This window comes from Centrocercus urophasianus, unplaced genomic scaffold (genome assembly GCF_019232065.1).
Source record: "Centrocercus urophasianus isolate 14NV4802_14NV808 unplaced genomic scaffold, USGS_Curo_1.0 seq_41, whole genome shotgun sequence".
NCBI classification, from domain to species: Eukaryota; Metazoa; Chordata; class Aves; order Galliformes; family Phasianidae; genus Centrocercus; species Centrocercus urophasianus.
The window spans coordinates 3,878,336-3,889,711 of NW_024884989.1; the positions used below are offsets into that span (position 1 = coordinate 3,878,336).

At 43.6% G+C, this 11,376-nt stretch overlaps 1 protein-coding gene across 5 annotated transcripts in view; it reads left to right on the forward strand.

The window, feature by feature from the left end:
- TNRC6C (trinucleotide repeat containing adaptor 6C) overlaps positions 1-10,294 on the forward strand; it is a 70,432-nt gene extending 60,138 nt beyond the window's left edge. For 4 of the 5 annotated variants that reach the window (XM_042833250.1, XM_042833248.1, XM_042833249.1 and 1 more), the window contains 7 exons: positions 943-1,134; positions 1,283-1,426; positions 4,025-4,141; positions 6,112-6,306; positions 6,996-7,066; positions 7,743-7,882; positions 9,520-10,294. In XM_042833250.1, coding sequence (XP_042689184.1) covers positions 943-1,134; positions 1,283-1,426; positions 4,025-4,141; positions 6,112-6,306; positions 6,996-7,066; positions 7,743-7,882; positions 9,520-9,877 — 1,217 coding nt within the window. In that variant the 3' untranslated portion in view covers positions 9,878-10,294. The remainder of the gene's footprint in view (positions 1-942; positions 1,135-1,282; positions 1,427-4,024; positions 4,142-6,111; positions 6,307-6,995; positions 7,067-7,742; positions 7,883-9,519) is intronic. The other variant, XM_042833251.1, reaches the window with a different exon arrangement.
- The last annotated feature ends 1,082 nt before the right edge of the window (positions 10,295-11,376 follow it).

The window sequence follows — 11,376 nt, forward strand, 5'->3', positions numbered from 1 at the left end:
CCATTAGTGTTTGCAGCATGTGCAAGTATTATGTTAGAACACGATGCTCTGTTAACTCTCGTATCCTGTTTTTTATTATAAGCAGCCTGAATTATTGCTCTTTCACAGTAGTTTCTTCTTTTGCAAAGAATAAACTGTAGATACTCTACTGCTTATGCCCAGTTGTCGATATTTCAAATCACAGAAACATGGAATGGCTTAGGTTGGAATGGGCCCTAAAGGTCATCTAGTTCTTCTCCCACTGTCTGCACATCTGGGATTGCCCCGAGCCCAGTGCAGCAGCACCTTTGCACATGGCCTTGTTGAACCTCATTAGGTTCTCATATGCCCACTTTCCAAGCCTGCTCAGGTCCCTCTGAGTGGTAACTCTTCCTTTCTGTTGTGTCAGCCACACCACTCAGCTTGGTGTCATCAGCAAAGTGCTGAGGGTGCACTTGATCCCACAGAGATGTTGAAGAGCAGCGGTCTCAAGATGGTTCCCTGTGGGTCCCCACTTGTAGCTGGCCTCCACTTGGACACAGAGCTGTTGACCACAGCTCTATGTGACCATCAACCCATCCCTGCTTCAACTGCCTGTACTTCTCCTTATCCCTCGGTTTGACCAGCAGGGCATTGCTCTGCTGTGCTGTCAGTAGCAAATACCTGGAAAGTGACAAGAAGGGGACGTGCCTGCAATGATATTCTGTAACATGCTGCCTCAGCAAATTCCTATTTACCATCACTATGATTATTTGAATTACTTACTCTCCTTCTGGCAGTAACCCGAGTTCCCTTGGCCAGCTTGAGAGTCTGGATCTTACCAGCCGTGTACTTCATAGGTATAATTCTTAGGTTTCAGAGGCTGTTGCTTATTGTGTTTATATTTTATCACTTACTGGTGAAATCCTGTCCCCCAAATTAGTCCAACTCCTAACCAAAGCCTTTCCATTTCATTCACTACAGGTGCTATTCCTGGAGGTTTGAGCATTGGTCCTCCAGGAAAGTCCTCCATTGATGACTCTTATGGCCGCTATGATCTGATTCAGAACAGTGAGTCGCCTGCCAGCCCACCTGTAGCTGTTCCTCACAGCTGGTCACGTGCCAAAACTGATAGTGATAAGATCTCCAATGGCTCCAGCATAAACTGGCCACCAGGTAACAAAATGCAGAGCGTTTGTGTTCATCTGATGTCATTAAAGTGCATTCTGCATTGCGTTTATTGAATCCCTGTGCCTGCTGATAGGAAGAATTAAACTTGGGAGAACTGTGACTTTATGTCTTGTTTTTATTATATTTGGAACAGAATTTCATCCAGGAGTGCCATGGAAAGGACTACAGAATATTGATCCTGAAAATGACCCTGATGTTACTCCTGGAAGTGTTCCAACAGGGCCTACCATAAACACCACGATACAGGATGTTAATCGCTATCTTCTCAAGAGTGGAGGTAAACACACGCATTACTTTCACATCTGTATTTACTTTCTTCTTTCCAACAAAGTTGACTTCCTATAATATGAGTGTAGGATGTTTTTTGCATGTAATCCTTATCTACAGAAGCCTCTGCTCTGAACTTTCACTCACAATCCACAAACACACGGTATGGGACTGTGACGTTTCTGGTTTTCCTTGGGAATGCAAATATTTTTATGTTGAGAAGGGGCTGCAAGATGTAACATAAACTTTTGTGGTCACTGGAAGTTTTTATAACATATATAATTCCTACCAATTTGTTTTGAACAAGATTCTTCTCTCCCTTCTGACCAAGCCCCTGCACTTCAGGAAATACATAAGAAGTCACAGTAAAAAACGTTCCTCAGCTGTGGAGGCAGCAGGCTTCTGTCACATGTAATTGTGGCTTTGTTAGGAGATCACTCGGGAACATAAATTAGAGCTGTTCTATCCCCAAAACCATCAAAGAGAAAGAAAAGGGGAAAAAAGAAACCAACAGGATTAACTTGTAAACTACAGTTTCTCAGTGCTATTTCCATTCCCTTTGTCTTGGCAGACAGAACTAGAAGTATTCTGTAAGAGAACAATAAACCACTGGGACTATGCAGCTTACTAGCTGGATGTACTGGAGGGGGATCGTAGGAAAGATGGCTCGGTTTAATTGTGATCAGTGTGCCTTAATAGGCAAGTTCTGAATACTCTATTAAAATAAACACTATTATGGACAGGAGTATTATAATCAGGCTGTCAAGAAGGAGCTGTCAGGATTTGGTTATGGTAGATAGCTACGTCTGTGATACCTGCAAAGCTCCTAAGTCAGAATTCAGTCAGAAACTGGTTTCCAGCTCTGGAATGTGTTAGCTCAAGTGAAGGGATGTGAAATACGAGGGAGGAGGGTTTTCCACAGCCTTGAGTGATTTTGAGTTGCCTCTGAGATGTTCCTTGTGCAGGTCGTCTTTGCAGAATGTAGGTGTACATCAGCTCTGTATATAATCTGTCTGTGGAATGAAGAAATAGTTGCTCCACTTGTAGAGGGTCAATATAGATGGTCTTTGCAGAATAAACAGTCTGTTGGGGGACAAAACCCCATGAAAAGCAGTGGCTGCTGGGGGTCCATAATATGCTTCCTTACCCTGTTGGTTTTTATCTTGCTAAATAATGAATAATATAATTTTAATGCAAAGTGTAATTGCTGAGTTTGTTTCTTTATGCTCAGGTAACCTGGGTGTTTGTTTCTGTCCTTGCTGGTACTCCTTCAAACAAAATGAGGATTTTCATGACATCCTGCCAGGAAAAGGCTCTTGGAGTTCTGCATCTTGAATGTGGCGTTCACAGCTTGTATTAATAGAGCTGAAATCCCTACACAGGGTTAGACTGTGGCTGCTACACTGAACAGTTAGGCAGCACCAAAGTGTTGGGTTTGGTGGTTGTTTTGCCCTGGTTTTTAATGATGCTTTAGTCATGGGCAGCCAGGGCTGCTTTCAGCTCTTTGGGCAAATGGGGCTCTGAATGTAGTGTAATTTCTTGACCCCCAGCCTTCCGCAGGGATGTCTGTGTGGGGAGTAGATGATTTCCAGAGAGGGTCTTAATAGGGAGTCATTTTGCATGAGTCTGATGTCCGTATGTGTATCTCAAGGAGCACAGTGAGTCTGGATAAGGTGAGGTTGCATTGGTTTCTGTTCCAGTTGAGTATTCGTAGCCCTTTGGACTTTGGTTGATCTGTGAGGGTCAAGATTGCCCTTTAATTTCCTCTGTTCTGCCCCAGTGGACCACTTTGTCTTCTTCCAAAGAGCTCTCCTGTCTTTCTTAGTCAGGTAAAGATGTTTCAGTATCACAGTGCACCTGCATATGTCAGGAATGATAAGTCACCTGGGATACATACTTAATTTTGTTGCTGGCTAGAGAGAATATCTGCACTTCTTCTGGTCTTTATAATGAACATATTTTATTTTATGTTCAGTTTCTTTCATTTACTGCCAGGAAGGAAATTGTGTGTATGCTTAGATAGCTGCTCAGATTGTAAATGATTTACCAAGATGGTTTCAGGCTATTTTGTTTAATGTTATTAGTTTGAGAAGAGTTTGCTAAAATATATCCTTGCTTTACTGAAAGTCTGCAAAAATCTAAAGATGTTTGTGGGCATTAGAATATAGGAGAAGTGCTTACCTCAAGTAATTTAGGACGAATCACCCGTGGTAAGAGGTTAGTTTATCATACACATTTATGTTCATCTGTAGTTGTCATTGCTCAAGTCAGCCAGTGAAGCACCCTCGTAAATGGAGCCTGTTCCTCGAGTCTGAACAGTTTAATGCTGATTTTTTTTTAGTTGTGTGTCTTAAAGGAAATGCAGAATTTATCTTCTGCACAGGCACTAATACATGTACTGCCGTGCCAACTTTCTTTTCTCTTCTACTAAAGACTTCTGCTTCCCTTTCTCATGCTTTCTGTAACATTTCATTCCTAGACTTCAGAGACCAGGCTGATTAAGGAAAATGCCTTGCATGGTTTGTATTTGCACATAATAGATTTGCTTATGTCACACCAAACACCATTATGCCCATCTTTCTTAGTTGCTTCTCTGCTGGTTCTGCAGGGTCATCCCCAACATCATCTCAGAATGCCACGCTGCCTTCATCGAGTGCCTGGCCGCTTAGTGCCTCCGGCTACAGTAGCTCTTTCAGCAGCATTGCATCCGCACCTAGCATTGCAGGTACGAAAATGGCCTTTCTACTTTCACATTTCTCTGCATTCTGAGAAAAAAAAAGGCCCTAGAAAGTGCTGTCTGTGGTATTACAGTAGTGCTGCTATAGGCAGAAGCACGCTTTGTAGTCCTGCGCGAGGTAGGCAGCATTTCTGGAGGCTCAGTTGGGGGGCACTGTATGGTATGCCTGGAGGTGTGCTAAGGAAAATGTATTTGTTCCACTTGATGCCAAATGCCATTGCTCTGTGTTGGCATTCAGGTGTCTTAATCTATTTCCATTGCAACTTCGCAGAGGAACATTCTGTTCTCCAGCAACAGAGTTACTGCCAAGGTCCTACATCCTTCAGTGAGAGCTGATGTGATTTTTTTGTTCACAAATTTGCTGCTAACTGTAAAATATCTTCAGCTCGGGAGAAAGTTTGGTTGTACCTCAAGGAGAATGCTCTGCCTGGGAATGGGGGTTGGAGTTGGGGCTCTGTCTGTCGAGGAAAGCTTCCTCAAGAGTAAATGCTCTTAATGTGTTCCCTTCCTTAAGGAGAAATAAACGAGTAATACATTCTGAGCTTTTTCTCCTTGCAAATAATAGAAAACTGGCTATGTAAATATCCTATTTGTTCCATTATAAAAACGTGTAGGGTCCATTGCATGGATGGTATTACCATTTTCATGTCTAATTAGTGAAGAATCTCCTTTGAGCAAACGAAGCCACAGCCTCCCGAGGCATCATGCAGGTTGCAAAGCAAGAAAAGTTCTGTTTGAAATGCTTTGCTTCACTGAAAGGAAAAAGGATGGCTTGCTTTCTTGTATGTGCCATGCATTCCTGCTCTGTTTACTTGTATTTTTTGCAGTCTCATCTAATCTTTGTGTTAACCCTATGAGAATTAGTGACATAGCAACATCTAACCTGTGCATGCATCGTGTGCTGTGTTGCAGGCTGAGCTGCTCTGAGTTCTAAAACTCAGACTTTCCTCCTTAACCACCACGTTTTTCCCCCCTTGTTAATGTCACCATCGTCATGCTTCAATTATTTTTGTCGCTACAACTCGCAAGAAGTGGGAGTGTGCTTACTCTTCCACTTAAATTCCTGTGATTCAATATGAAATCATGGAGCTAGATGATAAACAGAGGCAGTTTTGAGATTGTATGTAACAGAGGCTGTGATTTGGTGACTGGTAAATTGATGCTAGGGCTCCTAACACAAAAGCTTCTACAACTACCTGCCACACAGGTGAATAAGGGATCTTGGTTCAGCATCTTCATCTTCAGTCAGGTTTGTGCAACTCACTGCTGAACACGACTGCTTATTCTTAGCTTTGTTTTAATGACTTTATAAAGCTCTGATGGGACAGGAATGGTACTGAAGTAGTTTAAAAACTGATAGGAGAAGTAAACTAAGCAGTGAGAAGTTACAGATTGTGATCTGCTCCACTCTCCTGGAGGCTTCCACGTCATGTATGTTATTTGAATGTTCAGAGACACAATTTGTATTGGTCTTTGATCTTTGAAATGTTCATAGCATATGAGAAGAACGTATGGAAATGCTGCTTTACAGTATATAAAATGAGTTGCACAGAAAAAGAAAGTGGTTACGTTCTGTTAAACCTTTGAAAGATAATCTTTAAGGCTTTCATTGTAATTTTGATGAAATGAGATTTCAAATACTTAAGCCCATTTTTTGTTTTTGGGGTTCTTTTTTTTTAGTCACGTCATCTTTTACTGAAAAGCAAGACAGGTATTCTTAAAAGGGGAATTGTGCACATAGGTGATGTTAAATCAGCAAATAGAAAATTCTTTGAAAATGTAAATCCCAGTGTAAGGAGGTTATATGTGTGCAGGATTTGTAGCAGTGAGTTGGCAACAGAGTGCTGTTTCATCTCTTGGAAAGTGGGAGTAATACAGCAGTGCAGAAGCTTGATTACTGTTTGGTTTAACCATTGGTGCTAATTGAAAACACACAAATCTCTTATTTTCTGTTGCAGGTAAACTGTCAGACATCAAGTCTACGTGGTCCTCCGGCCCAATCTCCCACACACAAGCCTCTCTGTCCCATGAACTATGGAAGGTACCCAGAAACACTACTGCTCCTACCAGACCACCTCCGGGCTTAACCAACACCAAGCCATCATCGACGTGGGGTGCCAGTCCCCTGGGCTGGACCAGCTCTTACTCCTCTGGTACTCCTGGCTTCTGTCTTTCATAGCACCACAGCAGCTTCCTTTTGTAATTGTTGGTTGGTTTTCTGTCTCACTGTAGTGAAATGCCCCATGGGTGGTGCATGGCACGTGTGAGCCGTGTAGGGCCTGATGGCATTGCAGGGCCCTCAAGGAGCGCTGTAGTACTTTGTGCAGACTTTTTTTTATTGTCTTGCTTAAATACAATGAGAAACAGTGATCTTAGCGATAGAAGCATGCACATCATGTTTATTAGTGAAATATTGACAGCTTCAAAAGTAAGCATTGCACCTAATATATCTGGCTGACTATTTTATTGATCTGCTTCCAGTAAGCTGGAAATTAAATGTTCTTCCCTCTTCTTACCATTTATTTTGTCCATTTTCTTCACCAAAACCCCACCTGGTGGTCAGACACTGTTAGTGCCACAGCTCCCTCTGAACACTGCTCACCCATGTGGCTACACAAGTACTGCAGTTTCCCAAATGCCACCAATAAACATCCAGCTTGTCCAGTTTCTCATTGTAGAACACACCATGCTGAAGCTGGAAGAGCAGATTTTGCTGCTGGTTATGCCCTTGTATCTTCAATTGGAGCACAACCAGTGCTTGTTGTGATTCACCATCAGTTTCCTTGCTGTTTATGCTTATTGCATGGTGGTGAAATGTTTTGTTGTGGAATTTGTGTTGCAGGTTCTGCATGGAGTACTGACAGCTCAGGGAGGACAAGCAGCTGGCTGGTTCTTCGTAACCTCACGCCTCAGGTGAATGGAACTGCATGCAGTGAGATGTGCAAAGCAACTTGCCGTGTGCAGGAGACAATAAGGCTTATCACTTGGGCTGATTTGGCTCATTTGAAGGGAAAATAATTATTCTGTGTATGTTACAATTTCCTGTCTTCTGCAGGGAGTCTGTTAGGTTTTTAAAGTGCTGTCAAATGAAGTAAGAGCTTTAAGCTCTGCAGTTAGCTGTTCAGCATGCACCATCTCTGTATGTGTAAGTTTGGAGGTGAATGATGTCTTAAGGCAGATTCAGAGGTGTGAAATCTGCATCTCCTGTGGGGTTTCGTCTTTCTTCTGAATCAGTCAAACCCTCCAGTCTTCCCCATGGTATCATTCACAAGGAAGGACGTGAGCTACAAAGCATCCAAAGTGATCTTGGGGAAAATTGATTTAATTTATGAGCCGTGTGGTTTTTTCTTTAACTCACTGGTAGACTTCTAATGATAGCTGTAGTTTGTATCACACGAATGGGGAAGTGCTGTGCACTGGACTTCAGACAGGTCTTCAGAAGTGAGAAGTCTCTCATGAAATTCTTCTTACGGAGGACAAACTTCCTTTCACATCTGCTTACTCTTAGCTTACAAACTTGTTCAGCCAGCAGGCATTTAAAGTGAGATCACAAAACCACAGGTAACCTTTTCCCCTTCTCTCTGACCAGATTGATGGTTCCACACTGCGGACACTGTGTTTGCAGCATGGCCCTCTGATAACATTCCACCTGAACCTGACACAAGGGAATGCTGTGGTCCGATACAGTTCCAAGGAAGAAGCAGCCAAGGCCCAAAAGTCTCTGCATATGTATGTTTCTGTTCTGTTTTTCTTCTGTTACAAAGCCTGTTTTATCTAGGAACCCACTTTTTTAAGCAAGAAAATGGGCTTCTTTAGCTGTATGGGGCTAATAGATACAGGATGCAAGAGTTGGAGAATTTGAGTGATATAATCAGTGGCATTTAGGAGGATTAAAAATAGGAAGAATACAAAGACTGATGTTTCAAAAGAACACTTATGTGCTTAGAGTTAGAAGGGAATTTTCTTTATCAACAGTTTGTAGCACAAGTGTGATTAAAAGCACTGATTGTAGAGGAAATATCATTTGCTCCATGACCAAATGATAAGGGAGGACCGTTTCCTTAATGAAATGTTACGAAGCCGCATTCCGTAATCAGAGAAGTAACATCACCCCATCTTAGTTCTATCAGTTTAGATGTGTGCATCAGGTAAGAGAAATGATGCCAGTAGCAAAATTGATAGCTGATTTTGAAGATGAGTGCTTATATTAAAAATACATGCAGTAAGGTCCTTACATTATCAGTGATTTGGAAGGCTTCCATGTAATTGTGTTTTTAATAGGCTATGGCATACCTATGGTTATCCTGCTGGCAAGGACAGGCCTGCCCTTTCTGAGTGACAGGGGCTTAGCAGTCTGTGCAGTTGGTTTGCTGGCAGGGTGACAGTGGCAAAATACAGTGGGATTTTTGGAAGCCAGCAAGTCGGTATTGGGGTGCCAAAAGGTGCCATAGAATTACAGAAATACAGAATTGTTGGATTGGAAGGGACCTTAAAGATTATCTTGTTCCAACCTCTGCTGTGGGCTGGAAGGTCCATCACATGGTGGGCAGGCTCAGATTGATCTCTGCCATTGGATTAGGCATGGGTCGGTTTGCTCACTCCATCCCCAGTTATGTGCTTAGCTTTGTTTTTGAAGTGAGGATCAGCAGTGAATAAATACTTTTTCAAAACGGATTTTAAATTCTGTGAAAAATCATTCCTTAAGTAGAGTGCAGACTGCCTCCTGTGGAGGATGTTGGATAACTGAGGTGGGCACCGCACAGCTGGCTTTGTGTTTCATAGAGTCATAGAATGGCTTGGGTTGGAAGGGACCTCAGAGGTCATCAAGCTCCAACCCCCTGCCCCATTCAGGGCCACCAACCTCCACTTTTAATATTAGACCAGGCTGCCCAGGGCCCCATCCAACCTGGCCTCGCATACCTCCAGGGATGGGGCATCCACATGCCTTTGCCTGGGTTAGACAGCTAAATAGGAGACAGTAGAGAGAAGATGGCGTAGCGATGGGACAAGGAGCAATGGCCTCAAACTTGAACAGAAGCAGTTCTGTACTCTTTATGGTAGGGGTGATGGAGCACTGGGACAGGTCGCCCAGAGAGGTGGCGGAGTCTCCTTTGGAGATCTTCAAGGCCCGTCTGGATGCTGACCTGTGTGACTGCAGGGAGCCCTCTGTAAGCAGGGGGCTGGACTCAGTGATCTCTTGAGCTCCTGTCCAGCCTCTGTGATTCGGTGATTTACAGAAACCTGAGATATTTCCAGAAAGCCGCGCTGGTCCATTCAGTGGTTGATCCTCACAGGTCCCCACCGCGATCCTCCACCATTCCGAGCGCCCAGTCTCACATCACCCCGCCTTCTGTTCTCATCCCTAGGTGTGTCCTGGGTAACACTACCATCCTGGCCGAGTTCGCCGGCGAGGAGGAGGTGAACCGCTTCCTCGCGCAGGGCCAGCCGCTGCCTCCCACCTCCAGCTGGCAATCCAACGCCGGCAGCACGCAGCCGCGCCTGGGCTCAGCCGGCTCCCACGGGCTGGTGAGGGGCGACGCTGGGCACTGGAACAGCCCCTGCCTGGGGGGCAAGGGCAGCAGCGAGCTGCTGTGGGGCGGCGTGCCCCAGTACTCCAGCAGCCTCTGGGGACCCCCCAGCGCCGACGACGGGCGAGTGATCGGGAGCCCCACGCCTCTGAATACTCTTCTTCCGGGGGATCTTCTCAGCGGGGAGTCCATCTAGGAAGCGGAGAGGAACCGAGTGGAAATCACAATCATCAGCACTAAAGGAAATATAAAGTTGTAACCCTTTCCAGTCCCGGGCTTGATGAAGAATCCAGCTTTAACCGATCAGACTGGCAGCCCTTATTTTATTTTTTTTTTTTTGAGTTTTTATTTTTTTTAGTACCTCTGTCCAATATCGACTATGAAACTGCAGAAGTCCTTGTGAACTGTTAATGCAACAGTATGGGCTCCTTTTGGTCAGTGTCACGTGCTAACGACAGGTTATATTTTTTTTTCATGGCTTTTTGTTTTATGTCGTCTTTTTATGTTTGTATGGTGATTTTAAAAACAAACTATAAAAGCTGCTTAGAATAGGTCTATCATGAAGGGCACTTTTCAGAATTTGGGCTGGAAAGGGTTATTTTATCAGCTGGGGGGGGGGGGCAGGGGCGGGGGGAAGGGGAAATGAAAGCCTATTTAAAATGAGCCTGTGACTATTATGCACATTACCAGAGGCGGACCCAATAATCAGAAAGGGTGAAGTGTGATATTTACCATTGGTACAGACAAGTGATGAATCTGAATGGTAACTATGGACTGTACAGGTTGAAGGGGGAGGGGGGCGGGCTGGGGTATCTGTGTCCACTACTCCCATGGATCTGCCTATGCACATTACCCTCGTTTCATTACTTTTTCATGTCGTTTTTGTTAACCTCTCCCCCCCCCACCAAAAAAAAAAAAAAAAAAAAAAAAAAAAGGAAAAAAAAAAAAATATTTAAAAAAAAAAAACAAAAACAAAACAAAACGAAAAAAAAAAGAACATATCAAACATGCAAATACTTGAATCCAGCAGGCCAATAACAAAATGTGAACACTCGCTACGTCTGATGATTACACTTCCAGGTTGGCATCAGTACACCGAGACAACAGGCTCTAAGGATTTGTTTTTCAAGGTTCGGACGTTCTGTTTTTGTTTGAGATGTGAGTGTGAGTGTGAGAGCGTGAGTGTGAGTGAGTGCCTGCGCGTGGCTGAACTAAAAGCGTGTTCTCCTTTTATCCAGTATATGCTTTTGAGTTGCTCATTGGTCAAATGTTTAATTGTTATTAGCTTCTAACTTTGCACTGAGTGTCCGCAGCCCTTCTTGTAGCTCATCCTATAATGTAAAGAAAAAAAAAAAAAAAGAAAAAAAAAAAAAGAAAGAAACTGATAGAAGGGGCCGGCGACAATTCACGTGTAAATGTTTACTCAAGGACTCTTATCGCGTTTTAAAAATGACAGTGTGTATCTCTGGAGAATAATATGTATATCTACCTTGGGCGGCTTTTTATTGTGGACTAATGCAAGGAAACGATTCCCGGAGTATTGCACCGTTGTTCCATTTGGGATCTAAAGCTGAAGAAGAATCCTCTCCTTGAACTGTGGCCATAGATAATTGTAAAGAGCGGATGGTTCCCTTGCAAGCAGGAACAGAAACAAGCACTTGGACATGGGGTTTGACTGCTTTTGGAGGAGCCGGC